General features: G+C 48.9%; 1 protein-coding gene across 6 annotated transcripts in view; it reads right to left on the reverse strand.

Moving 5' to 3' along the window:
• The window catches only part of Ext2 (exostosin glycosyltransferase 2), a 164559-nt gene that overhangs the window by 18986 nt on the left and 118265 nt on the right, over window positions 1-27308 (reverse strand). For 5 of the 6 annotated variants that reach the window (XM_052726267.1, XM_052726271.1, XM_052726270.1 and 2 more), the window contains 3 exons: window positions 17727-17870; window positions 15302-15430; window positions 13947-14029 (listed from right to left, as the gene is read on the reverse strand). In XM_052726267.1, coding sequence (XP_052582227.1) covers window positions 13947-14029; window positions 15302-15430; window positions 17727-17870 — 356 coding nt within the window. Of the gene's footprint in view, window positions 1-5710; window positions 6391-13946; window positions 14030-15301; window positions 15431-17726; window positions 17871-27308 lie in introns of those variants that run through there. The other variant, XM_052726269.1, reaches the window with a different exon arrangement.

Here is a 27308-nt window from a genome sequence, read left to right on the forward strand (position 1 = left end):
GGCAGTGAGGCTGGCAGAAAGCTGAAACCTGAAAATCAGCAGATACAGGGCTGCATACAGCCTTTTCTATTGAAATTAAGCCACTTCCAAAACACAGGGAAAGGGCTCCAAATAGCTTCAGACAGCAGCCAGCCAGGCAGGGCCCTCACCAGGCACCGGATGGACGCTCTCCGGACTCGTCAAAAGAGGCCCAAATCACAAGTGCTCATTTCAATAACATAAGAAAATAAACACGGGCCTTATTTATAGCCCAGGAAAGGGACTGGGGCAAAAGACTGCTCATTTGGTAATCCACCCTGATAGGGTAGACAGGATCCAGACCCCTAGGCTCTCTGGTAACAGGGTAAGCTGGAAAAGGGGCCAGAAGAGGGCTGGCAGCCAGCATCAACAGGTACAATCTGGAAAAGACCCAGGTAAGAGAGGGAAGAGGTCTGAGACGTCCTGCTGTCTCCACTCTGGCTGAAGGAAGGAGATCCTGGCAGTGGACCCCCTTCAGGCCCTCAAGGGAAGGTGTATGAGGCCAGGAAATAAAGCAACCTCCCAGTATCCTGATACACTGAGGTCCTTACATATAGCTGGGGCATATACTGGTCCTCATGTACAGCTGAGACATACATCAGAGTCTCTGCTCATAGCTGAGACACACACTGGAGTCCCCATGCTCAGCTGAAGCATCCACTGGGTCTCCACACACATCTGGGACAGACACTGGAGTCCCCATGCTCAGCTGAGGCATCCACTGGGTCTCCACACACATCTGGGACAGACACTGGAGTCCCCATGCTCAGCTGAGGCATCCACTGGGTCTCCACACACATCTGGGACAGACACTGGAGTCCCCACATACAGTGAGGCATCTACTGGGTCTCCACAAACATCTGGGACAGACACTGGAGTCCCCATGCACAGCTGAGGCATCCACTGGGTCTCCACACACATCTGGGACAGACACTGGAGTCCCCACATACAGTGAGGCATCCACTGGGTCTCCACACACATCTGGGACAGACACTGGAGTCCCCACATACAGTGAGGCATCCACTGGGTCTCCACATACATCCAGGACAGACACTGAAGTCCCCATGCACAGTGGAGGCATCCACTAGACACCCTAGTGCAGCTTGGACATATGGGGGAGTCCTGTGCATACAGCTAGGGTGTACACCAGGTACCAGAGTAAGTGTGGGACTACAACAGAAGTCCTCAGAGACTTGGCCAGTGTGGGGCTCAGGATATATGCATAACCCAAGATCAGTGTTCCCTGTAGGGGGGCAGGGTCTCTGCCAGCAGCACAGCATGGAGGATAGATAGTATACTGCCTGTCAGAAGCCTGTGTAGATGGCACTCTTCTGAAGCCCTGGGTGAGAACTGGCTAATCTTCGTATGTGCTCCCACAAAACCATGGTTCCTGTGTTAATCTTTGGTACAGGAGGCAGCGACATCAGTCTGCCACTGTGACAAAAGTCCAATGCTGACACCTTCTACCAGGAATGCTCTGTGTTGTGGTAAAGCCCAATGGGTGGCGTTGGTCTAAGGGACGGGGCTTCCATTCTGGGCAGCCCTCACCCACGTGTAGCTCCTGAGAGGTGGTACAAATGATGGTGTTTGCCGAGCAAGCCTGTAGCAGGTAGCTGCTTTTAGGAGAGTGAGAAAGCTTCAACCAGGGGTCCATCCAAGTCAGGACAGAGGCCCTGGAAAGGCTGCACATCTGAGGAAACCAAATGCTGGACAGAGATGCTGGCTATAAGAAAGGAGCCTGGAAGCCGGGAGTGGTGGGGGTGTCAGGCTGGGGGGTGGGGGTGTCAAGACTCACCTCAGTCATCTGCTCTCAGCTGCCAGCATCAGTGAGCCTGACATTAAAGCCCCGGCAGCAGGCTACCAGGGAGCCTTGTTTCAGGTCTTCCTCCCATCACAGTTAGTACACTAGGTATGGAAGGTAGCCTCTCATTATCCTCAGAAGTAGAAAAGGCTGAATGGTGAACATCGGCCTGGGCTGGGAACTCCAGGGCTTGGATAGAGCTCTGGGGTGGGTGGCTGCTCATGTTGAGTTCAGAGTCTCCCCGGGTGGGAGTCACCTGCCAGCATGGTGAGCATTCCTGCCAGAGCTGCTCAGGAAGTAGTTGGGCATAGTTTAGGCCAGTTTAGCACTCTCCATTTTGGCCTCTCTGGGCAGCCTGTGGTAGATTTTTCTGGCTGCTACAGAAGACTATGGGGCTTAGGAAAAGAGGAAAGCAGCCCCCAAAGAGGCCACGGTCATAAAGCAAAGACCTAAGGCACTGCCATGTGGATGGGGGTTGGAGGTAAGGCTCAGTTGATAGAGGCCTGCCGGGGAGGATCAGAAATTTAAGGTAACCCTCCAAGTACCTACTGAGTTGGAGGCTAGTCTGGGGTATGTGAGGCCTACCCCCCAAAACAAAACAGCCAATAGCTAGGCAGGAGGTATAGGCGGGACTTCCGTGGCAGAGGGAGAGAAACTGAGAAGAATCTTCACAAGGAGGAGACACCAATGAGACACGGATGGAGTTGGACATACAGAATGAAAGGTAAAAGGCCACACAGTAAAATATAGATGAATAGAATCAGGTTAATTGAAGTTATAAGAGCTGGTGGAGCAAGCCTAAGGTAAGGCCAAGCTTTCATAATTAATAAGAAGTCTCCATGTTGTTATTTGGGAGCTGGTTTGACAGAGAAAGACTCATTACAGGTGATCTCCCAGTAAGGGCCACAAGTTGTGGACCCAGCAGAAACCTTGGTAGAACCTAATCACATCCTTAACATGACCTCTGCTTCTTAATTTTGCCTTGGTTGAAACCATCAAAGGTTCTTGGACTTGAATCCTAAATCATGCTTCTTGGCTGCTTGCGGTCAGATCATCATGGAAGAGGCTGGAATCCAAGGATTATTAGGCAGTCCCTCAGCTGATGTGGGCAGAGGAGTCTGCCTCTGCTGGTCCTGCCCGGCACATCCTAGGAGAGATTCCCTTCCCTGCAGACAGAAGCACCTAGCACCTAAATGGTGAGCTCCAAGCACTGTGTAAACTAGACAAGGCTGGAGAGCCAGAGCAGTCAGGACCTAGTGCATCGTAAAGAGAGACCAGCAGAACATCACAGGGCTGAAAGAAGTCAGATTAGAGGATGATATTTCCATTTCATTTTTCCAGAAAAAGGATTTGGCCTAAGCCCAAGTAAGACATGGTAAAATAAAAATTAAAAACTAACCAACCAACCAACCAACCAAAACCATGAGCAACTATCTAAGTAAAATGAATCAGAAAAGAAATGTCTTCGCAACCCTGTCTTTTTCAGCAGGCTCCTCCCGGCCAGTCCCTGGGGAAGGCAGTGGCTCAGTGCACACAGATGGACCAGATCCAGGGCCAGTTCAGTTCTCCATAGGCCAGTGGGCTGGAGTTCCTTTAAAAAGATGTCTTACCCTGGAACCAGCTGTTGTCTGCTGTAGGCCAGAACATGGCGTTTTAATTAGCATTATTGTTCTGCTTCTGAAACCAGGCTCTGCGGCATCCCAAGGGCAGATGGTCCTGACCCAAGCTTAGGCAAGGCTTGCTGGCTAGCTTAAGACACGAGGGGTGGGGTCCAGTCCCTTGTCCTTCTGAATCCTGACCGTTCGCTCTATTTTCTGTCCTGTGTTTCTATTGAGGGAACCACCTGCCCTGCAGACAGAACCCTTGAGGCTTGTGATGAGTCTAAGATACAGCTCTGAACATAACACTGACTTTATGCTATACTCTAAGACCTAACCCCAACTTTTCTGAAAACAGTGGGGTACTTTGTGTGGAATGTTACTGTCCGACAATCCAACAGTCACATGATCCTGGGGGCTCCCAACATCTCAGATTACAGTTCCTCTTCCAAATCCAAAGTTCCCTTTTTCCTTAATTAATAATATTTTTGTGGTGTATTTGTGTGTATGTGTGCCCATGTGAGTGTTCACATGGAGCCCATAGGCCAGCGTCTGGGGTCATCCCCACTCTCCTTGTCTTCGGAGGCAGGGTCTTGAATTTTTCCTGGAATGATTATTTGGTTAGGATGGCTGGCCAGAGCTCAGGGATTCTCTCATCTCTATCTCCTGAGCAAAGGGACTGCACACATGTACTGCCACACCTGCCTTTTCTACATGGGCTTTGGGGACTGAACTCAGGTCTGCATGCTTGTGCTGAGGGCACTTTATCAAGTCCTCAGCCCCTTCATGGATGTGCATCTGTGTGAGAGGGTTTGGGCACATATGTCCTGTGGTGCATGTGTGGTCCGGAGACAACCTTTACAAGTTGGTTCTCTCCTGAACCAGCCAGGCTGAGGGTGATGCCACATAAGCTCACCATGAGCACAGGCCCTGGCTCTCTGCAGGGATTTCAATGTGTCTCCCTTCTCCCTATATCCCCCATCTTGGAAACAGGATGGTGACCCCTTAAAAAATATAGACACATAGTATTGCAACTTCAAGGACCCAGGTAACAAAAGAAACCCCTTTCTTTGGCTTCAACCCTATGGCCTCTAACATTGTGCATGCAATACCACCAAACTTCCCATGTCCTCTGCTGACTACCGTAAGCACCTGCAGTTCGCTGAACAAGGCACAGCTGGAGTGTCTGCATCTGTACCATGTGCCCTAGCCCATTCCAGCAACGCCCCAGATTCCACCCTCTGCTGACATGAACTTCCTAGATCTCTCCCTCCACTTCTGCTGCTTCAGAGACCTTTCTCTGGCCTCTCCAGTGGTGGGGATGCATATGAGGGGGCCTTCTAACAAACCGATTTACTCTGTGTGTGTGTGTGTGTGTGTGTGTGTGTGTGTGTGTGTGTGTGTGTGCTATGTGTGCTATAAAGGTCAGAGGAAACTTACAGGAGTCGGGTCCCTCCTTCCATTTCATATTGTGGAGACTGAACTCAGGTCATCGGGCTTGTGTGGAAAATACTTCTGCCTGCTGAGCCATCTTGCTAGCTTCAAAGTGACTCGGGACCACTGTGTAAGTCAGCGTTCACCACGTTGCTCACCAGAACAATGGGTGTGTGCGAGCGACCATGACTGGCATACGACTAGGTTTCTGTAATTATATCCATATTCTAAGCAAATTGTTATGTATTTTGTGTTCTGGGGACATATGTTATGGCTAAGGCCCAAACTGTGGCTAATCTTAATATTAGACCCAGATAAATCTGTTTCGAATCTATAACATTTAACATTTGCCAGAGTAGATTTGTTCATCAACTGGGCTTAAAGAGGTATAATTCACACATGTGCAGTATTAGGAAATGCTGAAATGTAATGATTTAAATACACCAGCAACTGCTGGGACATGGTTGCTATGGCAGGATTTAACGTTAGCCAGAACCCCCTGGCCAATGTTATAGCCACAGCAAAAGAATGAGGATCCTGGGCATCCCCTTGGGGTGGGAGGTCACAAAGCCCTCAGCTCTTACAACATGATAGCAGCTAGAATGACTCCAGGGTAGCAATCAGAGGACACTTATTTCCCTGAGTACACCTATGAAATATTCAGCCACGGGCTAAGGACACCCCGATGGATTCATCTGCTCTTAGGATGCTCATGGGTCCTTCATATACTTGATGCATATGGAGTTGGGTAATCCTCCTGGGTGCATCTTCCCAGATGGCTGTTAGGACAGAAGGTGGGGGTTATATGCACTTAGGACAAGCCCTAAGATAACCAAGAACCAGCATTCTAGAGAGAAGAAAAAGGAGTAAAAAATAATTTTAATAATATCAAAAAGCCAAAACAAAGAGTTGTTCAGGGACTGTCAGGACACATCTTGGCAGCCCGAGTTCTTCTGCTACGTACTCAGGACTGTGACTCAGGTCCAAGCACCGTTCTAACCCTCAGAGGTACTGGGATCTGCAGCAGGTTTTAGACTTGGCGGTTCCTCCGGAGTCCGCTGATGTGAAATGACTGCATGCCTCTGCTTTGACTCCTGGATCTAAAACTGTGGACAGTCATCACAGCCCTCTCCTCTAAGGCAGGTGTAGGGCCAGTGAGCTGGTAAACTGGGTCTGTAAGCCAAGAGACACACAGGGCTCAAAACTGCAGCTAGTCCCTGAGACTCGCTTCCTTTGGCATTTCCAGAGAGTCCGCTGGAGATGGAAGACAAAGCAAGCTGCACGGCTTCGGAGGCTCCAGTGTGTTTGGGGAAGTTTGACCCAGGCTGGCCTCCTCTACCCCACCGTGAGTGCTGCAGGGCCTAGCTGGGCTCCTCCACAGCCCTGGATCGTGGCAAGCTTCATAAGCTGCCGATGTTGGGGAAGCTCTTCAGTTTCTCAGGGAAGTCGTCTTTGTAGAGCACTGGGTCAGCTCGGTGTTCCACCACCTTGAGGGGCATGGTCCCGAAGACAGAAGCAAACTTATTGATACACTCTGACCTGTGGGTGGACGAGAAGGCAGGCAAGCAGAATGGAAGAGGTTAGCTGCTGAGAGACAGCAAAGCCCAACACAGCCACTGTCCACAAGAGAACTGAGAGGTGCTGAAAGGGTACCCAGCCTTTGCTGGGCTCTGCAAAGGGCTCTGATGGAAAGCAAGGTGACCGAGCAGAGGTCCCTGGCTCCGGTCAGAGGGAGAAAGTGAACGGGAGATGCCTCTGCAGGCTTGCAGGTCAGGACACCGGCCCCTCCCCCTTGAATTCCAGTCATTTTTCCAGCACTAGCAGGCTTCAAACCCAGGTGGATTGGCTCCAGCAATCCTTAACCCCATCTCTGCCAGTTATAGGAAGGAGGATGATGGGAAGGAAAAAGACTCTGCTTGCTTAACCTGAAGAGGTTGACAGAAGGGTCCTAGCCACGCAAGGCAGAGGAGTACAGGGACCGGTGATTCTGAGTTCCAAGCAATGAGCACTTAACTCCCCAGCACGCGATGGCCTGTAAATACCCAGCCACAAGCCTGCTCTTCTGACACAGCCAGAGCTCAGAGGGCCTTCTGCATAATGAGTGTGACTTTTGTCCCTCCCACACTAGACCCAGGAGCAAGAGCAGCTTGGTGACAAGAGTTGAAGATTGCAAAGCAGGGCTTCCTCTGCTCCCCCTCAAAGCTCAACCTCCCTTCAGGGGAGAAGGTCAGGCCCCCTTTATAGGAATGGCTCAGGTCAGTCAGGCCAACCGAGTGTGGCAGCTGGGTAATGAGGACGCGTCAGCACCAGGCCAGAGGGGAAAAGCAGCCTGGGAAAAGCCCTTTTGAAGTTGGGGCCCAGAAGGATGGATTTCAGAGGGTCAGTGCCTTCTCGGCAGCTGCCTGAGAGCTACAGCAAGGAAGCTTGATGAGAGAGTGGTCCCAGGGCAGGAGCCAGCTCCAAATGCTCACCGCCACCTCCCCATCTCCAGAGGCCCCATAAGCTGCTTCCAAAACGTGTAGACAGAGGAGAGCTTTGGGCTCAGGAAGGTGTCTGTGACTGCAAGCTGCTACCATCGGCCTTTCCTTCCTTGTTGTGTTTCTGAAAAGCTTGCACCGTTGCATCATGGACTTCTGGCCACTGATGTCAACAGAGCTACCAACACCACAGGGAGGTAATGTTCATTAGATGCTCCACAAGGGCGCTAATGCTCACCACAGCCCTAGGGCTCAAGTGTCTCCTCCATCCCAGTTTCTAGTGGGAAGGCCAAGACGCTAAGAAGCTAACGTTCAAAAGTTAAATACATAAATAAATTTTAAAAAATGTGCCAGAGCCAGAGCCAAACCTAGGCTTTCCAGCTCCTGAGACTAAAGACAAGACACAAATTTACTCATTAGCCTGTGTGGCCCAATAGGAGGGGCTGAAAGGCCACAACTCCAGAACCCCTGTCTGTACCAGATAATTTACCTGCACATCTGACTGATTTCTTAAAGTACTCCTCTCCCAACCTCAACCTTCTTGCCCAAGGCCTGAGTCTATATTAGCCTCATGTTAGGTTCAGAGAGGTTAAGTTGCCAAAGAATGATGGACTAGCAATGGTGGAACTGGGATTCAGACTCAGGCTGGCACTGGCTGAATCATTCTCCACCACTGGGGACAACTGGGCTTCTGCAGTCCCTGAGACTCAGCACAGGGAGGGCCTCGGGAAGGCTGGTAAAAGGAAGGGTGGCCTCTTTTCTTTCCTCTCAAAAAGCTGTATTTTGAAATTGGCTTACTAAAGGGTGGGCTTCCATAAGGCTTTTTCACACATCCTTAGTTTTGGCTAACTCCCCATTACTCCCCTCCTATCCCTGATTAACCCTTTAACTCCCAGGGTTCCCCCACTTCTTTCATTTCATATGTATTCTATGGAATTTCCATAGCATGGGTAGACAATATTACTCCCAGAAGAACATGGGTCACTCAATGAAAACTGCCATACAAGGCATGGGGCATCTCCCTATGAGTTAATGGTCAGCAAGGTCTCCAAAACAACACAGGCTATTGCCACTGGCCCTGATGACCCACCATAAAACTACATGGTAAGACCTTATTGCTAAAGACACCACTCACTTTGGATGTAGGACATAGAGAAATTAATCTCAAGCTGACTGGGAAACTGTCTCTCACTAGCTTTCATAGGGTTGGAAGCACTCCAATGCAAACATGTCCACTCATGAACTAGTGGCATATAAACTCCCCGGCTGCTGTCGGACTGGACTTGAGGCCTGCTTCACAGGAGGGAATTCCACACCTCATGCTGTAACCCTGGTCAAAAGCCCATGTCTAGGTAGAACAGGGGCATGGGCCCCAGGGTAGAACGGGCTACTGTTACTTTGGTAAATGGTCATGCTGTCAAACTACCTTCTAAATATTTATGTTTACACTCATAGACCTGAGCTGCTCTCAACTTCCGTCAGAGAGCCCCAAGTTCTTTATGCAGTGGGCAGAAGTCAAAAGGGAGATTCCCAAGCGGTCAAAGTCCTGAGTGCTCAGGCCTAAGCAGGTCATCTATATTAGGCCCTTACCACAGCAAGGCTCAGGAAGACAGTAAGAGTGTAAGAGAGGAGATGGGCAGAGGTGCTGTGGGGTGCTGTGGGGTGCTATCTTCTGGACATGGTGTCACAAACATGAACTCACAGCAGCTAGGGTTCCTCGCACAGGACCTGAACAAGAGGAAGCCAGCCAAAATCCCATCATTGATGGCCCATATAAACTCCAGGCCCCACCCTTTACTGGGAGGTCCTGGCAGTGGACAGTTGCTGGGGGAAGGAAAATCTTTTTCTTTTTTCGAGACAGGGTTTCTCTGTGTAGCTTTGCACCTTTCCTGGAACTCACTCTGTAGCCCAGGCTGGCCTCGAGCTCACAGAGATCCACCTGCCTCTGCCTCCCGAGTGCTGGGATTAAAGGTGTGCACCACCACCGCCTGGCTGAAAATCATTTTTGATTGAGGATGTGACCACTGGTAGGTTTTCCACGTCCAGTGGACAGCCTCACACTCATGGATATATGGGTAGCACTAACTGAACTGGGGTGCTATAAAAAAAAAAATACATACACCTGGGAGGGAAATATGCTGAAGGGAACGGGGCAGGGATTTGGAGGGAAATAGGTGGTAGATACTTCATTGTATGCAACATGAAATCCCCAAGAATAAAAAGAATTGAAAGAGAATGAGAGAAAGACAAGAGGGATGAGCTGATGGGACCAGGCACAACAGCTTTCTTCCCTTTAATCACAAGGCCTAAGCAGTGCAGGCCAGCCTGAGCCTCTCCTTGGCTAGATGCACACAAAAGCAGCTCCTCACCTCCAGCTCCCTGCTAGGCCCAGTGTAGGGTCTCTGGTGTCTGCATAAAAGGCCCCTGACTCTTGCTGGGTGAGAGTGGCGCACAGCCCTCTGGAGTATTGATGACATCTCCTCTGTAACCAGATCTGTCAGCTAGGCAACTGGAGAGCTACCCCTGGAGTTCAGGCAGCTGCTGCCCTGGCTGGGCTGCTCTGGCAGGTGTCTCTGTCCTCCACATAGTGCTGGGGAAGTGACACGGGGTCATTCTTGACAGCAAAGGCCCTTCCCTCAGCTGTCTACCTTCTCCCACAGGGGATCTGGCTTGGGAACAATAGGCCGAGAGCATGGCTGGCTGCAGATGGCTGACCTGAGTCACACCGTCAGGTGTCCAGCTACCCCAGCAGAATGCCTCTCGTACTCTGCCTTTCTAATCAAGGGCTGCACACTAAACTTCCAGGGTCTGTGCCTGCTGCTGGAAGTATCTGGGGAGGAAAGGACGATAAAGCTCATTTTCCTGTCATACACATATAGAACCAGGAGCCTTTAAGGCAGTGTCAGGGAAATGGGATGTAAATGAACACTGCTGGGCCCAACCTGGCTCACAGGTTTGTAAGCCAACATTTATTTTTGTATCAGCATGTAATACAGTGTTTGGTACAAACAGCACCATAACTGTTCATGAGCTTATAGGACACTATAATTTGATGCATAGTGGAAAAACTGAAGTCCAGGTAAGGTAAGCCAATCTCCTTAGGTTAGATCCCTAACCGGAGAAGAGTGGACATAAAATGCTGCTTTAAATCAATACTGTCTGCCATGGCGCCCTTGGCAATGATACTGGTCAAAGGGAATAAAACTCTTCTGGTTGAAGAACTAGCTGCCCCTGGAAATAGACTTGAAGGAGTAAAAGCTACTTTCCTTCTCAGATGACAGCTCTGGTCCCAGACCCCAAGTCTAGGACTAAATAAGCAGAGGGAACCCAGGCCCCAACATAAGGTCAAAAGATGGTGAAGCAGTTTCTCCTTCCACGGGCTTGTGAAAAGTGCTGTGCAGAGGGAAACACTGGTAAGCAGGACAAGTGCAGGGTTCCACAGTGAACCAGCTCCTGGGCTCTCTAGACGGCTCAGACTATCTTCCTTCACCCAGCCTAAGTGCCTGGTTTCTTAAGTTGGTGCTCCAACCTTTACCCATGGAGCTTTGCTCACAGCTGCTAATGCATTTTCAAATTTGTCTCCTCCTGCTCCTCACTGAATCTCCCAAGTGGGTGGTTTATATTTCCCAGCTGCCCTTGGTCACCCCAACTGACACTCTACAACCTGCCTTAGTTACTCCATGCTGTTGACTTTGGGTCTCCATAAGTATTTAGTTCACAGGCCCTATATGCCCCTGGCAGTTTTCTCATTTCCAGCTCTGCACACCCTGTCTGTCTTCCCTCTCCCCAGGCTGCTTCTGGTTTCACTTACTATCTCCCAAATGTAGGAATGTCTTCCTTCTTTCCTTGGTTTTTCTTAAGTCTGGGCAGGTAACTTCCACACATCTTCATTTCCAATGGCCTGTGCAGGGGCAAGTCCTCACAGCCACACATCCCACTGATATCCCACTGATGTCACCCATGATTAAAATCTCCTACATCCATGGCCTCGTTCAAGGGACCATGGTTAAAATCTCCTACATCCATGGCCTCGTTCAAGGGACCATGATTAAAATCTCCTACATCCATGGCCTCGTTCAAGGGACCATGGTTAAAATCCCCTGCCTCCATCCATGGCCTCGTTCAAGGGACCATGGTTAAAATCCCCTGCCTCCATCCATGGCCTTGTTCAAGGGATGAGCATTCACCAACTGCTCACCCCTCCCCTGTATTATCTGCACTGTGAAAGGTCCTGCCATTTTTCAAAAACCCAAGTTATTTCTGTAGCTTCTTTCCACATAGCCTCCCCACAGTTATCAAGGTGGCAACAAAACTCCAGCATGTCTTCCTTTGGACAACTGTGGGCACTTTTTTGTGCCTTTCTGTGTAAATTCAAGTTGGTCATCCTCCTGTCTCTTCGATATTCTTCCCATCCTAAGGACTGCTTTAAATGAATCTCAGAGCAGTTCCTGAACAGGTTAGTCCCCTTTTCAAATCCTTGATGGCTTCTAAGTGCCCAAAGGAAAAACCCAAACTCTTTAACTGGAGATTTCACCCGGCTCAAAGTGAATTTCTTCAAGCCTGCCAAACCAACTTTGAACTTGCCGACCTGGCCTCACAGTTCCTCTCCCTCTGACCTGCTCAGAGGATGAGGGCTTGGTGATTTTTTAAAAATTTTTAATTAATTTACTTATTTTTATTTTATGTGCATTGGTGTTTTGCCTGCACGTATACCTGTGGGAGGGTGTCGGATTCCTTGGAACTGGAGTTAGACAGTTGTGAGCTGCCATGTGGGTGCTGGGAATTAAATCCAGGTCCTCTGGGAGGGCAGTCAGTGCTCTTAACTACTGAGCCATCTCTCCAGCTCCCCTGGTGATTTATTTTTAATATTTGTATGCATGTGTGTTTGTGTGTATGCCACATGAGTGCAGAAACCTGTCAAGGCTAGAAGAGGGTACTGCACTCCCTGAAGCTGGAGTTGGGTGTGGGGAACTGAACTCGGGTCCTCTGGAAGAGTAGCCAGTTCTCTTAACCACTGAGCCATCTCTCCAGCCCCCTGGTGATTTCTGAAGCCTCCCTTTATAATGTTACTACTTTTAACAAAATTGTCCTTAATAATCCACCCAATAAACACATTCCTTTCTTGCCTCTCATTATTATAAACTGTACTTTCCTAGGGGGATGCATCCCAAACAGCTCCAGATTAGGTTTTATATACATAGAAATATACACGTGTCTGTTGTGCATAAGCCATTGTTGGTAAATATAAATCACTAAGCTCTGAAAGGTTACTATAACACTCTGTTTTCACCGCTCTCTTGTGAAGCAGCCTCCACAGCTCCCTGCTCAGGGCACCATAACCATCTTCTGGCCCTGCCTTTAACACAGCTTTGAATCTGCTACGCTTTCATGCCAGAGGGGAACTGCCTAACCCCACCATGAACTTCGAGGTTGTCATCGGGTCAGCTTTCCGCTCTCCCCTGTACTGTAACCTCCATGTTAACTCTGCCCACAACGACTTGCCTTAATGCTATGAATTCTCCCCAACATAGGGAGTAAGGTATGTTTTAATAACCATTTCATCTACTCCGGTAGAATTACAACCGGGGTCTTTTCCCAATGAGCTATGGTAAATAATTAACTCTGCCATACTTACAGCATTTGCAGTGTTACAGGGGACATTCATATATGATTTCACATCAACTGTTGGTGAAAGTCAATGGCTTTTAAGTAAGATATCTGTATGAGGGAGCTAAGGAGGTTATTTGGAGTTAAAGAAACAAAACATCACAGAAGAACCCAAGACCAAATGAAAAGGGACGGGAGGATTTTCTTATGGTTCTGGACTTCAGAAATGAACTCTGTCAGAGACGCACAAGCTGCTTGGGAACCTGAGCGGAGGCCTCCTCTGAAAGGCTACTACCACATTCTTGGAGCACATTTGGGTCCCTTGACAACTGCGCTGCTAGATGTCAGAGCTTGTGGGCCCGAATATGGAGGGGCTTCTAGAAGAATAAGTCTGATGGATTCAGGAGCCCTGAAGGCTGTGGACCGTGAGGATCTAGTACAGATACCAGCAGTTGTGAAGAAAGACATCCATGACACAATTCTTAGGATTTTTAGGCCAGGGCGACATGTCACACTCAAGAGATTACTAAGGAACTGACAGAATTGTTCAGTCACCCTGCTGTTCCAACCTTCAGAGCTTGGCAGGTGACCTAGTGGCATTAGCACAGGCATTTGTCTCTGCTGGGTTGGGTTTATTTCTTTTGAATCAAGCATTACTGTAACACGGAGCTACTACTCAGAGAAACAGGCGGTGTTTCCTTGGAGCCAGCTCCCTTCCATTCAAGTGAGTGCAGACAGTTAGCCACTCAGTCCACACAAAGGATCTGGCTTCTAGAGCTTAGGGCCAGCTACATTTTTCAGACCCTTCCAGCCATTACAAATTGAGCGAGCAGCATCCCAAATTAATTCACTGAGTGACCTGGGTTTGAACTAACTCAGTTCCCACAGTGCAAAAGGAGGTGACTGGCTACCAGCTGCTGTCCTTGTATCTCTAACATAGTCCCATCAACAGGCCGAGGCAGGAAATGGGGATGGAGGCTGGGGTGGACCTCTGTTCAGAGGCGTACTTACCTCTCTACCATGTGAGTCTGGTCTAGTGAGAGCCCGTCGATGGCCGTGCACTCAGGACACTTGAACTTCTTTCTTGGGGTTACCTGCCAAGGAATGTGAAACACACCTGGCTGTCAGTGCCCAGGACTATAAAGCCACGCCACAATACCACTCTGCAGGCTTTTGTGCTGCAAACAGGGATATCCTGTGCACCCTGTGCATATATACACACATGCACATTCGCACACACCTCAGCATTCCTCCATTCAATCTGGGCTGCCTCAGCCAATGACAGAACTCCCAAGGGCCCAATAAAAGCAGCTTGGAGGGCTTTCGCCTTCTGTAACTGGAAAGAAGTCGTGATGACAAGCTCCTTAATTCCTGTTTAATGACTGTTTTCTCACTGCCAAGGTCCTTGTATAAACACCATTTGTTCTTGCAGTCATGAGGCGATGAAATACAGCCTCCTACAACTTGCAGTCTAACCCTGGTCCCAACAAGGCAGTCTCTCTCCTTTCTTCCCTTCTAAGGTCCAGAGCTGGAGCAGCACCTCTCCTGGAGATGCCAGCTCATTTCCCAATTCCCTTGGTCAGGAAAAAGTAACCACCCTTCACCCTGTGACTCCTCTTCCCTGATTCCTTTAACACCCAATCCCCCAACTTGAGACTCTTGGTGATCCTTCTAGCAAACCCAGGGAGGCTGCTACGAAGATGAGTAAACAGGGAAGAACGGGAGGATGAGAGCACTAACCAGGGCGAGGTCAAGAGTCACAGACTCCACCCACAGTAAGCAGTCACAGCTAAACACATGTTGAAAAAGAAATTTAAGGTCTGGGGTCCCTGGAAAGCAGCCCCCACAATTTACACTCTTTCATTTTTCTTGAAATCCCTTGCCCTCTGAGTCCCTAGGGCACATGATGGGGGAGTCAGTGAGATGCCACCCATGCTGCAAGCTTAAACTCTGATGATGGTGACCCTTTCAGGCTGAGAAGCCTCTGGCACTACCCAATTTCACATGGAGTTCTAACCCAGGAGGTAAAGATGGTGCTGTCCATATGAGTGGGCTTCCACTACTGATCCATAATTTGGGCTCTGATTTGAGCAAACACAGAGTCTCAATAATAAACTGTTTCAAGAATATTTTCAGGCCCCAGACTTTGTATTTTCAGCTTTTAGTATGTTATGGCAAAGGTACTTCAAAATACTATTAGTTGGATCTTTAAAACCAAAGATTAGGAGAACTGCATAATCATTCCCCTCTCTGTGCAGAGATCTCTGTGCAGAAAGCAGCACCTATTTACTGTTCCAACAGCTTCTCTGGGTCAGGGAACAATGCCGAGCTCCAAAGCCAAGCCAGGGAGTGGCATGGGCTCTTACCTTGATGACAGCTTTCCCTGTAACATTGGCCACCAGGAAATTCATGGCAATATCTTCACAGTTCATGTGAGCATCCACCCAGTTCTTGATGTCCCCAGGCATTTTGTAGGTATACAGGTAATTAAAATACTGTCGCATGAGACAAAAATGAAGAAATACACCAACAGTAATTCTCTTCGGCTGACATGTCAAGGCTAACTCAGCGGTACAGGGACAAGATTAACCACAAGACTTTACTAGTGGGAAGGGCAAAAGGAAAGTAAGTGGCCTAGTGCCTTTAAAATGGGCTGCTGCCATGCACGGTGGGACATTCTCATTCTCTCTCTCTCTCTCTCTCTCTCTCTCTCTCTCTCTCTCTCTCTCTCTCTCACACACACACACACACACACACACACACACACACACACACACACACACACACACACACCACTGTAAAGAAATTAAAATGGTAGATATGTGTTTTTATTTTTTAAGTTAAGATTGACTTTAATATATTCCTGGAGAAGTGAAAGAGCAGATGGATGGTACCAGGTGTGGTAAGTTCCCTTTCCTATGATTCCCTTTTAAAGTGTAAACATTCAAATAAATGTACAGTAGAAAGTTTTGTTTATGAATATTACATATAATGGGTCAAAGGTGTATTGTAAAAAAACATTTCCGTTGTCTTCCTATTAATAAAAAGTGTGAGTCAGACATGCAAGTGGTCATGAGATGGATGTCTTTCTGGGGCCACGCCGTGAGCTAAGAGTGAAGGCATGTGCTTAGAGGGGCAGAACATGAGTGAGGCAAGCCGGAAATCACCATCAGCTCCATGAGTGAACTAGAATTAATGGATCAAAAATAAGTAGACAGTGTGGAGATGTGTTCCTCCAGTCCCCTGAGGCAGGAAGATTGTGAGTTCAAAGGCAGCCTGGGGACCTAGGAAGATCCTGCCTCCACAGACAAATGCATGAACTGACATGTAAATAAGCATGCCCACTATTAAGATAAACTCCCGAAGCTATACACAGTAGTCTGCTTTCTTTGTTTTGCTGAGATCAAAACCTATTTCTTGACCAGAGTCTCAGAAAGTGGAAGCAACGGTGATGAGCTGCCCAGCAGCAGGAGAGCAGGCTCGACAGAGCTCTCTACACATTAGCTCTCCTTCTGCCGACAACAGATGAGGCATTCTTTTTAATTAAACCCTGTGCTCTCAGGGAGAACGCCAGGGCTGAGCTGAATATTCTAAAACCAAAAGCAGAGTACCCAGCATTGCCTTAATTAAAAAAAAAAAAAAAGTTATGAGGCTGGAGTTAAGAGCCAGTACTGCTTTTGCAGAGGACCTGGGTTCAGTTCCCAGCATCCACATTTATGTGGCTCACAACTGCCTATAACTCCAGCTCCAGAGGATCCAAGACTTCTAGGCTCTGCAGGTACCTGCACTCACGTGCATATAGCCCTCTCCCCCTCACATTTACATAATGAAAAATAACAAAAGTAAATCTGTTTTTTTGTTTGTTTATATAGGTGGGTTTTTTTTTTGTTGTTGTTGTTGTTGTCTTTTTTTTTGGCTTTTCGAGATAGTTTCTCTGGGTGGCCCTAGCTGTCCTGGAACTAGCTCTGTAGACCAGGCTGGCCTTGATCTCAGAGATCCGCCTGCCTCTGCCTCCCGAGTGCTGGGATTAAAGGTGTGCACCACCATGCTCAGCATAAAAGTAAATCTTAAGTCAAGTCCACGAAGTGCTGACTCTCAGCACACTCACAGGGAACTGCCACCTTACCAGAACCCGGTCAGAGCTCACACGGTAAGCTTCATTTTATTCATCAAAAGAGCTAAGTTGAATTTTCTAAATGTATTGTCATACAAAAGAGAGCAAGGCAGTGCATTTCATGTCTTGCTGGCATTTGCAACACAGAAAAACACCCAGGAAATCACTCCTTTTGTTCTAATTCTACCTTTAGGAACCTAATGGCCACAAGCACAATAGTTATAAAAAGGATATAAATTGCTACTTAAGTATTAGATATTAACATTATCTGAAATGACAAAAATTAAATAACCAATGGTAGAGAAATACATATAATTTAAGGAACATCAAGACAGTGCCTTATTACCAATTATGCCATGAAATAACTATTTATGAAGAAAGATGAATGGCATAAGAAAACACCTTAATAACAAAAAAGTGGGCAGATGAGAATGTGTGTACACAGAGGAAACAAAAGGTCAGAAAAGCATCTCTCAATCATGCTGTCTCTAAGTGATACGAGGACAAGCAGCTTTTCCTTACTAGCTGATATGAATTTTTGGTGATTTTTATTTAGAAGGAGTATCATACAACCTGACTTTTCTAAGCCTTTTAGGTAAAACATTTTCCTAAACCCAGTGAAAGCTCTGGAAAATCAAACAAGTGAATCAAACAGGCACCACACACACACCCCTTACCTTGTGATAGAAAGCTGCACCCGTGAGCACCATGGACACTTCATTGGTCCACTCAGACTCATACTTCCACTTGTTCATCTCATGGTCCCAGAGATGCAGGCGGCCTGGGTAGCCCACCAGCCGGTCAGGAAATTCCCGCCAGACCTAGGGACAGAGCACACCAATAAGTCATCCCCAGCTCAGATGACCACTGAGTGTTGAGGGTCCCAGACAGGGTCAGGGTGGGCTTCTGAGACTCCATCAAGCAGAAGTTAGTATTCCACCAGTGTTCAGAGACAGACGTGGATTTTGATTTCTTCTAGAACATCATGTGCGTGCGTGGCCATTTCAAGTCATGTGGATTGATGAGTATTGCCTATGCTAGCCAGGGAAACCAACTGCCTTGCCCTCCTTTGCATAACATACATTTAGAAAATTCAACTCAGCTGTTTGACAAATAAAATGTATCTTACTGTGTGAACTCTGAGCGGAGTCTGGTAGGGTGGCAGTTCCCTGTGTATGTTCTGAGAATCGGCACTTCGATGTCCTGGGCTCTGGAGCATTCTGGGGACAACTGATTCTAGATTGGGGAAATCCTCAGAGATGGCACTTGGACTGACAGAACACCTGCACAAGGCATCAATGAGGCACTTCTGGTACTTTCTACCATGTGTTTCCTGGAATTTAGTTTGACCTTTAGAAGCAAGGAGGGGGCTGAGGGCATGGCTCAGTTCTCAAGTGCCTGCCTGGAACGCATAAGGATCTTGAGTTCGGATCCCTAGAACCTACCTCTGCAGGGAAGAAGTGGGCACACAGTGTCCCCCTGTAACCACAGCAGAGGGGGCAGTGACAGGCAGATCCCTGAAGCTCAATGGCCAGTTGGCCTAACTAGATCAGTGAGTTTCAGGCTCAGTGAGAAAACTTACCTCAAAAAATTAAAGTGGAAATCGATCAAGGAAAGACACCGGTGCTGACCTTGGGCACATACACCTGCACATAGATGTGCACACAACCACACTAACAAGTACACATGGGACCAAGTGAGGTGCCTTCTGCCAAGCCTGATGACCTGGGTTCCATCCTGAGGACTCACATGGTAGGAGAGAAGTGACTCCTGCAAGTTGTCCTCTGACCTCCATATGCACATCATGGCATATTCACACCCACAATAAATACATTAAAATGTAATAAAAAGGTTTCTTTTAAACCCAAGCATACGCTACTCCCCCAGTTCCCACCCCACACATAATAAAGAGCTCAATAAGTGGGGACCATTTTCTGCCCCCTGTGTGCTTGTCTCCTCAGCTGGGTCAACCTTCAGCAGTGTCTGAGGGATGGCACTCCCAAAGGTGCCATCAAACCTCTCTCTAGAGAATATCATCTTATTTCATCACTTTAAATCCCAGCTCTAGTTTCATGACCTCCTATCTGTCCAGTCCTGCAGGCCACGGAGATGTCCAACATCTTTCCAGCTACCCCGACCTGAGTAAATAAACAGTCTCTCTACCCACCATGCTGAGCAGTGCCATACTCTGAGCTAGACACGACCTCTCCCTTGTGATCTGAACACCATTGGTTACCTGCACCAGAGCCTCACCAGGTAAGGCTTGTTGAAGTTCAAGTTCCTTCATGGAAAGAGAGACTGGGAAGGTCAATATATTTTCCCTGAGACTCCAGCCACTCCCCTTCTCCTGTATGCCTCTCCCAGCTGTACACAATCCTTCCCAGGCTGCACATGGTTTCTGGAGGTGCTGCTATACATGAGAAGTGGAAGATTAGCTGAAGGGGACTTCACTTTCTACACTGCTTTTGGGAAGCAGTCATCCATGCTGGGGTGGGACTGTCCTGCAATGCAGGTTTTTGGGGTCATTCATGCTCCTGTAAATAAGCCCATTAGTTCACCCAGCTGGAACTTGGGTAGATGTGTTCCTTCAGTTTGTCACTGGTACCTGCTGTGGGATGTTCTGTATGGCAAATGTGTTGCTGATTAGTCATTAAATAAAACACTGATTGGCCATTGGCTAGGCAGGAAGTGTAGGCGGGACAAGGAGGAGAATAAAGCTGGGAAGTGGAAGGCTGAGTCAGAGAGACACTGCCAGCCGCCACGATGAGAAACAGCATGTGAAGATGCCGGTAAGCCACGAGCCATGTGGCAAGGTATAGATTAATGGAGATGGATTAATTTAAGCTGTAAGAACAGTTAGCAAGAAGCCTGCCACGGCCATACAGTTTGTAACCAATATAAGTCTCTGTGTTTACTTGGTCGGGTCTGAGCGACTGTGGGACTGGCAGGTGATAGAGATTTGTCCTGACTGTGGGCCAGGCAGGAAAACTCTAGCTACAGGTACCCTCTCTAGGATGATGTTTATAGGAAAAGTTAACAAAGGCCCACACGGAACTCAACTGCACATCCCAGAAAGACCCCTTCAAGCTTCTCCATCTCAGTCAGTCACGCCACTAGCTCAAGCCCAGATGCCCAGGCAGCCTCTGTCTTCCTTTCCAGATCTATGACAAAGTCCCGCTGGCTCTACTTCTGGCCACCTCTGACTACTACCTCTGCCTCTCCCTGGAGCTCCAACCAGATTCCGGGACAGCCACCTCCCGTCCTTTCCAACCATAACTAGCCCAGCAACTCTAACAGTGTCGGTCTAGAAGAACTACAAGTATTCTGTATAGTCCAACCACTAGGCTCTTTCCTATTGTTTCATGATTATTTTTATTATGCATTTATCTATAGAAGCAACGGTCATGCTCCAGAGTGACAAGCAGCTTCCCCACCATTCCATGACACTGAGTCTGAGGAGGACATGCAAATGCCATTCTCCAGGGCACAGCGAGGGTGTTAGCAGCAAGTCCTCTCCTTTGGAGCTACCTGGGGCTCTCAAGAGAACCACACACTGGGGGCTGAGATTTGAAACTTCTCAAGTTCAGGAAACCAGTAGCCTGAGTCAAGGTTTGTCAGGGTCATGTCCTACCGATGCCTGTTGGGAAGGACCCTTCCCTGTCTGTCCCTGGTTTCCGGTGCTTGGTTATCAGGTCTTTTGTCTTTTTATTTTTATTTTTCCAACAGATGTATCAACTAGCCCTCTAGCCTCACAGGATCAGGTCTTCTCACAGGATCAGGTCTCCCCACTTTTAAGTCTGTCTGTCCAAAGTTCTGGTTATACACGGACTCCAGTCTTCACAGGTCAGGGCCCGCCCTGGTGGCCTCATTTTAACTTGGTTATCTCCAAAAAGCCCACTGTCAAATAAAATCACAATCTGAGGTACTGAGGGTCAGAACTTGGACACATCCTTTATGAGGGGACACATTTCAACCCTAACATTTCCTGGAAATCTTTAAGAAACATTCCCTCTAAAACAAAGAAAAATGGCTTCCTAGGTCACCAAGAATAATGCCCAGAGTCCTCTCCTCACTAAGGACCCACTTCCACACCATCTTTTACCATGTTCTCCTCTGTGCTCTGTGATCATGACCAGACCCCAAGCCCTTTGCATCTGCTGTGTCTTGTGGAACATTTTCTTAGCTTCAAAAGCCTGGCTCCTCATCACCAATGGAGACTGTTTAAGCACCAACACCTTCAACAGGCCCTCTTGGCTTCTCATACCAGACAAATGCCACCGGCGGCTAGCCCCCGTCACTACTTGCAGCCCCCTGCTTCTCCTTATTAAATTTTCACTTGTGCTGATACTTTAGTTAGTTATTATTTACCTCTCTCTAGGGGAGTTGCCACGGATTAAGACGGAGACTCTCGCTCACTGTGGTATCCACGCCTGAAGAAGAGCAGCACACACCCCAGACTCCACACCGGCTGCTGAGGGCACCATGGCACTGGGAAGAGAGGGCAGGGGAGCCCTCATTTCTCACCCAACTGTGGAAGAAGGCTTGCACAGTACACACCAGTGGTTAGCGTCAGTGGCAAGCCTGAGGGTTCTGAGTGTGACAGGCACAGGAGCCATCGCCCACAGCAAGTCACATGTTCCAACTGCTTTTCCAGAAGCTGGGGGTGAGGGTGGGGGTGGGGAGCAGAATATCTGCTGAGTCATTACACTGCTATTACATTTCCTGCCCAGGCCCCCTCAATCATCTCCAGATTGTATGGGACATCTAATCTGCATCATGGGTGTGGCCTGGGGGGTCATACGGAGAGCTTACGCTGGTGTGACATTGGCGCACCTAGCAGGGTTCTCAGACTCACAGCCTTGGCCTCATTAACACCATGTTGTAACCAACCAAACTAATGGGCTACAGAGATCGTCCTAACAGCTGCAGACAAATGAATCTATGTCGGGCGTGTGCCCCTGGCTGGGTGAGCTGCTGCCGTGTGCTCTCTGGTATGGAGTGTGTGTTTCAGCAGATTAAAAAGTATGATGCTACTATGGCTTTATTGAGACAGGGCATGGACAGTTGTGTAAGCCATAACTCTATCTGTGAGCCAGGACAGACCTCTTGTCCTCGGCACACCCAAGTCACAGCACCTTGCTGGCTAATCTGCCTCAGTGAACACTAGTGTCTGAAGGGCCCCGAGCACACACAACTGAGCAGCTGGAATAGCAAGATGCAGGCGTATATCTAACTCTACTGGCTCTGCTGAAGGCAACAGTTGCCTTTCCTGTTGACTTGGAATTAACACAGCTCTATATTGAAATCAAAGGAAGGCAAGTCCCCTCCTTTACAAGGGCCCTCCCCCACCTCATCCGCAGCCATCATCCATCATCATCATCATCCTCTTTTCATTATTATTGTTATTATCTGCTCAGTTTTAGGGTCAAATGCTGTTAAGATTTCAGTATGGATTCTTCCTGTTGGCCAAAGTCACTTAGCTTTCTCTCCGGGACTTAATCCATGACACCAAGTCACAGACTGCCAAACTACCGCGTGCTGAAAGGCACCAGAGGTGTCCTGAGTCTTGGATTCCTTTGGAGCCTTTCCTGAATTCTGGTCTTTCTGGGCCCCCCGTCCTTGACTTATCCCAGGCAGCTGGATCCAATCAAGACGCCCTCCTTGTCACTTCATCTATAACTCTGCAGCTGACTACAGGATCAAAACGAAGGGAAGCAGAATGGGATGGCCCTCACTAATCAGCCAGTACAGAACCAAGCTGATTACGAACAGGGTAAAGCATTTTCCCAGCCAGAGGAGCAACGGTGCCCATTCCACGCCCCTCTCCTAGCTGAGCACCCCATCCCAATTCCACTCTTTTCTCCACTGGGGTCAGAGCCTTTGCATCTGCAGGCCAGGACTCTGCGGCTCCCCCCCTCACCTACACAGTGATGCTTCCTACTCCAGTCTAGTCACAGGCCTTCTGAAAAGCACCCTCCTGGATGGTTACTGGCATACCCTGAGGATCAAAGTCCGTAATAATCTTTCTATCTGAATACAGAGTACAGCTACCGGATATTCCTACAGCTGCTCCTTCCATGCTCTTGACCCCAAACACCCCTTACCTAACCAGAGAGATTTTTCAGTTCTCAGGACTCACAGATGCCGTTTTCTACTTTCTTTAAAACAAAACAAACAACTCCCCCAAACTGAAAGCCATGAGGTCTTCTGTGGCTTCCCACAGGGTACGGCAAGGCCCTTTTGCCTTTGTTTCTCCGTCTTAAGAGGCGGCCTAACTGGACCCTTGCATCCACAGACACTGCACAGGGGCTCATGGCCAAAGCAGACTGATGGCCCACTGGTCCAGTAACAGTGGCCTGTTTCTGGTTCCTTTTTCCATCTGGATTAGGTGGCTGCTAATGTCCTTTTAGGACAAAGATCTTCTCTGCTCCTTCCTCCTCACAGGCTGTTTTCTAGGAATGAATCTGCCCAGTGTAATCTGTTTCAGGCTGTAGATTTCTGAATAGACTGGTCTGCATCAGTGTACTTTGTTAAATGCCATATACCGGAGAGCAGCCCATAAATGTTCCTGAAGAGAGGGTGCCGTGCTACCTTGTGAGCCAGCCTGGGTGTGCAGTCAGCCTCAGGAACCAGCAAGGAGGGGGAAAGATGCAGCCACACGTGCTGTCCATCTGGAGGTGCGACCAGGACACCAAAACAGCCGCGCTCTGCGGTGACTGTTACAGCCTCCCCTCCCAAAGGCACAGTGCCACAGATACACTGCCACTGGACCACAGGGATGACACAAGTTTCAGGATGACCGAGACAAAAGTGCAGGAAGAAGGAGGGGTAAGGGAAGCCATGCATGACAGTGCATGCCTGCGACCCCAGCACTAAGAAGGCAGACATAGGACAATCGTGACTTAGAGGCTATCTTGGGCTACACAGCAAGACCTGTGTCTATCCTTAAAAAAAAAACAAAGAGGTGGCGCAGGTAAGAGGCAGTGTGTATGTGTATAAACATGGTTCCAAGGGTGTCCCACTGGACGATGGCTCCATGTCTTTCCTTGCAAACAACTTCTGAGTTGTGTCAACTGCTAAGAGTCACAGTGACACAGAACTCTAGGAACTGCCTCAATCCCTGTGGTCTCATGCTTGGGTGAGCCAAGGCAGAGCTGAAAGGAGTCAGCAACATGCAAAGGTCTTTAATGAGTGGTCTCTTCCCTTCATACTTCAGGACAGCATGCTTCCCCTCAGGACATGCTCTGTCCTGCATGCTGACCAGATGTGAAGGCAGTAGCTGGCTGGCTTCCACTGAGAAGCCAGTTACAGGAGTCACGTGTGTGTGTGTGTGTGTGTGTGTGTGTGTGTGTGTGTGTTTCCATGCATGCACATGTGGAGGCCAGAATACTGGGTGTATTCCCAAGCAGGGTTTCTCACTGAACCTGGAGCTAAGGCTGGTGGCCAGTAAGCTCGACAACCCTGTCTCTGCCCCTCCACCAGTTCTAGGGTTATGGCATGTGTGTGGTCCCACCTTGCTTTTTATGTGGGTGCTGGGAATCTAACTTGGTTCCTCACACTGGCATGGCAAGTCTGGCCAGTGTTCTTACCCACCAGGCCTTCTCTCTGGGCCCCAAACCTACCTTTTACACTTGCAACTTCCTGAGGTGAAGTGCAAAGGGGGCTGATGGGCTTCACTCTTAGGCCAGGCTCTGCATCACACCAGCAGGTGGCAGTTTGTTAAGAGGGAACTCTGTGGAAAGCTGAGAGCCTTGGTTCACATCAGGGGCACAAGTGAATGTTGACTGGAGATGTCTAGAGTAGGGGAGCCCAGACATTGTCACCCAGAGCTTCCTAATGCTGACTAGCATTGATATATACATGTGTAAACAGTGTGTTTTAACATCAACCTGTGGGATTACCTCAGTCTACCTGAGGGACCCTTTCAAGCCATGGAAGAGTTCTGTTTAAAATCAACCCAGCAGGAAAACTAGAAGCATGGGAGAGCTCTAGGGTTTTTGGCATCACTCTTGTCTGTCCCAGTCTGGCTGGAGGGCAGGTCTTTGGTACTGGATACATGACGTGTGATTCTTTTAAGTGGTATCTTCAGGCCAGGGGCAATGCTGAAGGCCTGGGCTGGGCTGGGCTTAGCTATAGCAGGCACAGGACTGTGTGCCATTCCATCGCTCAGTGGTGGCCATTACTGGGAAGGCACTTCTGGGAAAAGGTGGCTTTGAGACATCCGCCTCATCCTCGAGTCAGTATCAGCTCACCTATGGGTGCAAGAAGACTCATACCGGGTGATCGGAGCTGTGAGGCCCTGACCAGGCTGTCTCCAGGATCTGCAGCCTTCAAGACCATCTGGAAGGGAGAGATCATTCGTCCATTTGCTCATCTGTTCCCTCCACAGATGAAAAAACTGACCCGAGGAGGAAGTGGCCTTCCAAGGCTACACTGCTAGGTTGCGCCTGCATGTTAGATCCAAAGCAGCCCTGTTCATCAGTTTCTATGGGTTCCCAGCATTCTAAGAAGCACCCCACCCCCGAGCTCAAGCCCTCACCGGTGAAACATGGCAGCCAGGCTGAGGCTAGTCTAAATCACCCAGGGCACCTGGCTTCTTCAGCCTGTGTGCCAGTCAGTGACAGGTACCATGAGAGCTACAGAGTCCAGTGATCATTCAGGTGGACAGCAGAGCATGGCTGGGGCGTCGAAGGCAGAGCATGGCTGGGGCGGCGAAGGCAGGGCATGGCTGGGGCGGCGAAGGCAGGGAACACAACTGGCATCTTGCTCCTATCAGCACTCATCTTCCCAAAGCAGAAGCTTCATTGTGAATGTGGTTTCCATTTGGAAGCAGCAGCTACAGGCTCATGCCATGAAGAGAAGCCCTGTCAGCTGTGTGCAAGTCTGTGTTTCCACACCACATCTGAGCGCCTCCTGGAACCTCAGAATCTATGAGGCGCTGGGGCAGAGGAGGAAACACAAGCCCAGAGCAGCTGAGTGGAAGATTAAGCCCGACGACTCTTCTTCACGAGGCAATGAATCTCTTCTGAGAGACAACAGAGGACAGGAGGAGGGTGCAGGTGAGGGCCGGGAGGAAGGTCAGGATGGGGGTGTGCTCTAGCTAGTTCTGGGCCCTGAAGACCACTACCTCCAATTTATTTTCTTTCCAGAGCCCCGGCTCCACTCACACTATTTCTTGGCCTGGTCTCAGGAGACTGTTCAGTGAAGTTATAACTGTAATGAACGGGCAAATGGCTGTTTCCTAAATCCTGCAAAGTGAGGAAAGACAGACTGCTTCCACTCAGTGGATGGTTACTGAGGCTTCGGAATTCCGAACTGACTTTGGCGATGCTCGGTCTGAGTGGCTGTGGTAGACCAGAGGCCCACGCTCTGTACAGCAGGAGTGAGTGAGCTCAGCTGCCTCCTGCAGCTGTGGAGATGGCCCTCACCACGTGAGTTAGGGACGCTGGCAGGAGCAAACCTGACAGGCACCTTCATTTCTTCATGCAGAGGAAGAAATGATACTTGCAAACTGCCGAGCCCCAACTAATTTCAAAACATGAAGAAACTTTTTTTAAAAAAATTTTAATTTTTTTTTTTTTTTTTGGTTTTTTGAGACAGGGTTTGTGTGTGTAGTTTTGGTGCCTGTCCTGAATCTTGCTCTGTAGACCAGACTGGCCTCGAACTCACAGAGATCCGCCTGGCTCTGCCTCCCGAGTGCTGGGATTAAAGGCGCGTGCCACTGCCGCCCGGCTTTACTTCATTTTTCAAACTTGTATTTTATAAGCATTGATGTTTTGCCTGCCCGTGTGTCCTTGTGAATATGTCAGGTCCCCCGACACTGAGGTTACAGACAGTTGTGAGCTGCTATGTGGGTTCTAGGAACTGAACCCAGAAGAGCAGCCGGCGCTCCTTCTTAACCCCTGAGCCATCTCTTCAACCCCATGAAGGAACTTCCAAATGGTCACTTCCTGAGCAATCTCACCACGAGGCCTGCTCTCTGTTTAGTCTTGATACACGATCAGCTAGCAGAGACCCTCCATACCAACCTACGTCCCACATACTGCCAAACAATGATTCAGGGCGGTTTACAGAAAAAGACACAACCAAATGGAATCCAAACCATCGAACAGAGGATGCGCTCCACGGCATTAAAAAAAAAAATCTGGAGTTGGTGAGATGGTGCATATGGGTGATGCCTGCTTGTGGAAGAGGGGTAGCACAATCCCAAGTGAGAGGTCAGCCTGGGCTACACAATCAGACCCTGTTATAGACACACA

This window comes from Peromyscus californicus, unplaced genomic scaffold, assembly GCF_007827085.1.
Source record: "Peromyscus californicus insignis strain IS unplaced genomic scaffold, ASM782708v3 Scaffold_7__1_contigs__length_154581171, whole genome shotgun sequence".
In the NCBI taxonomy this organism is placed as follows: Eukaryota; Metazoa; Chordata; class Mammalia; order Rodentia; family Cricetidae; genus Peromyscus; species Peromyscus californicus.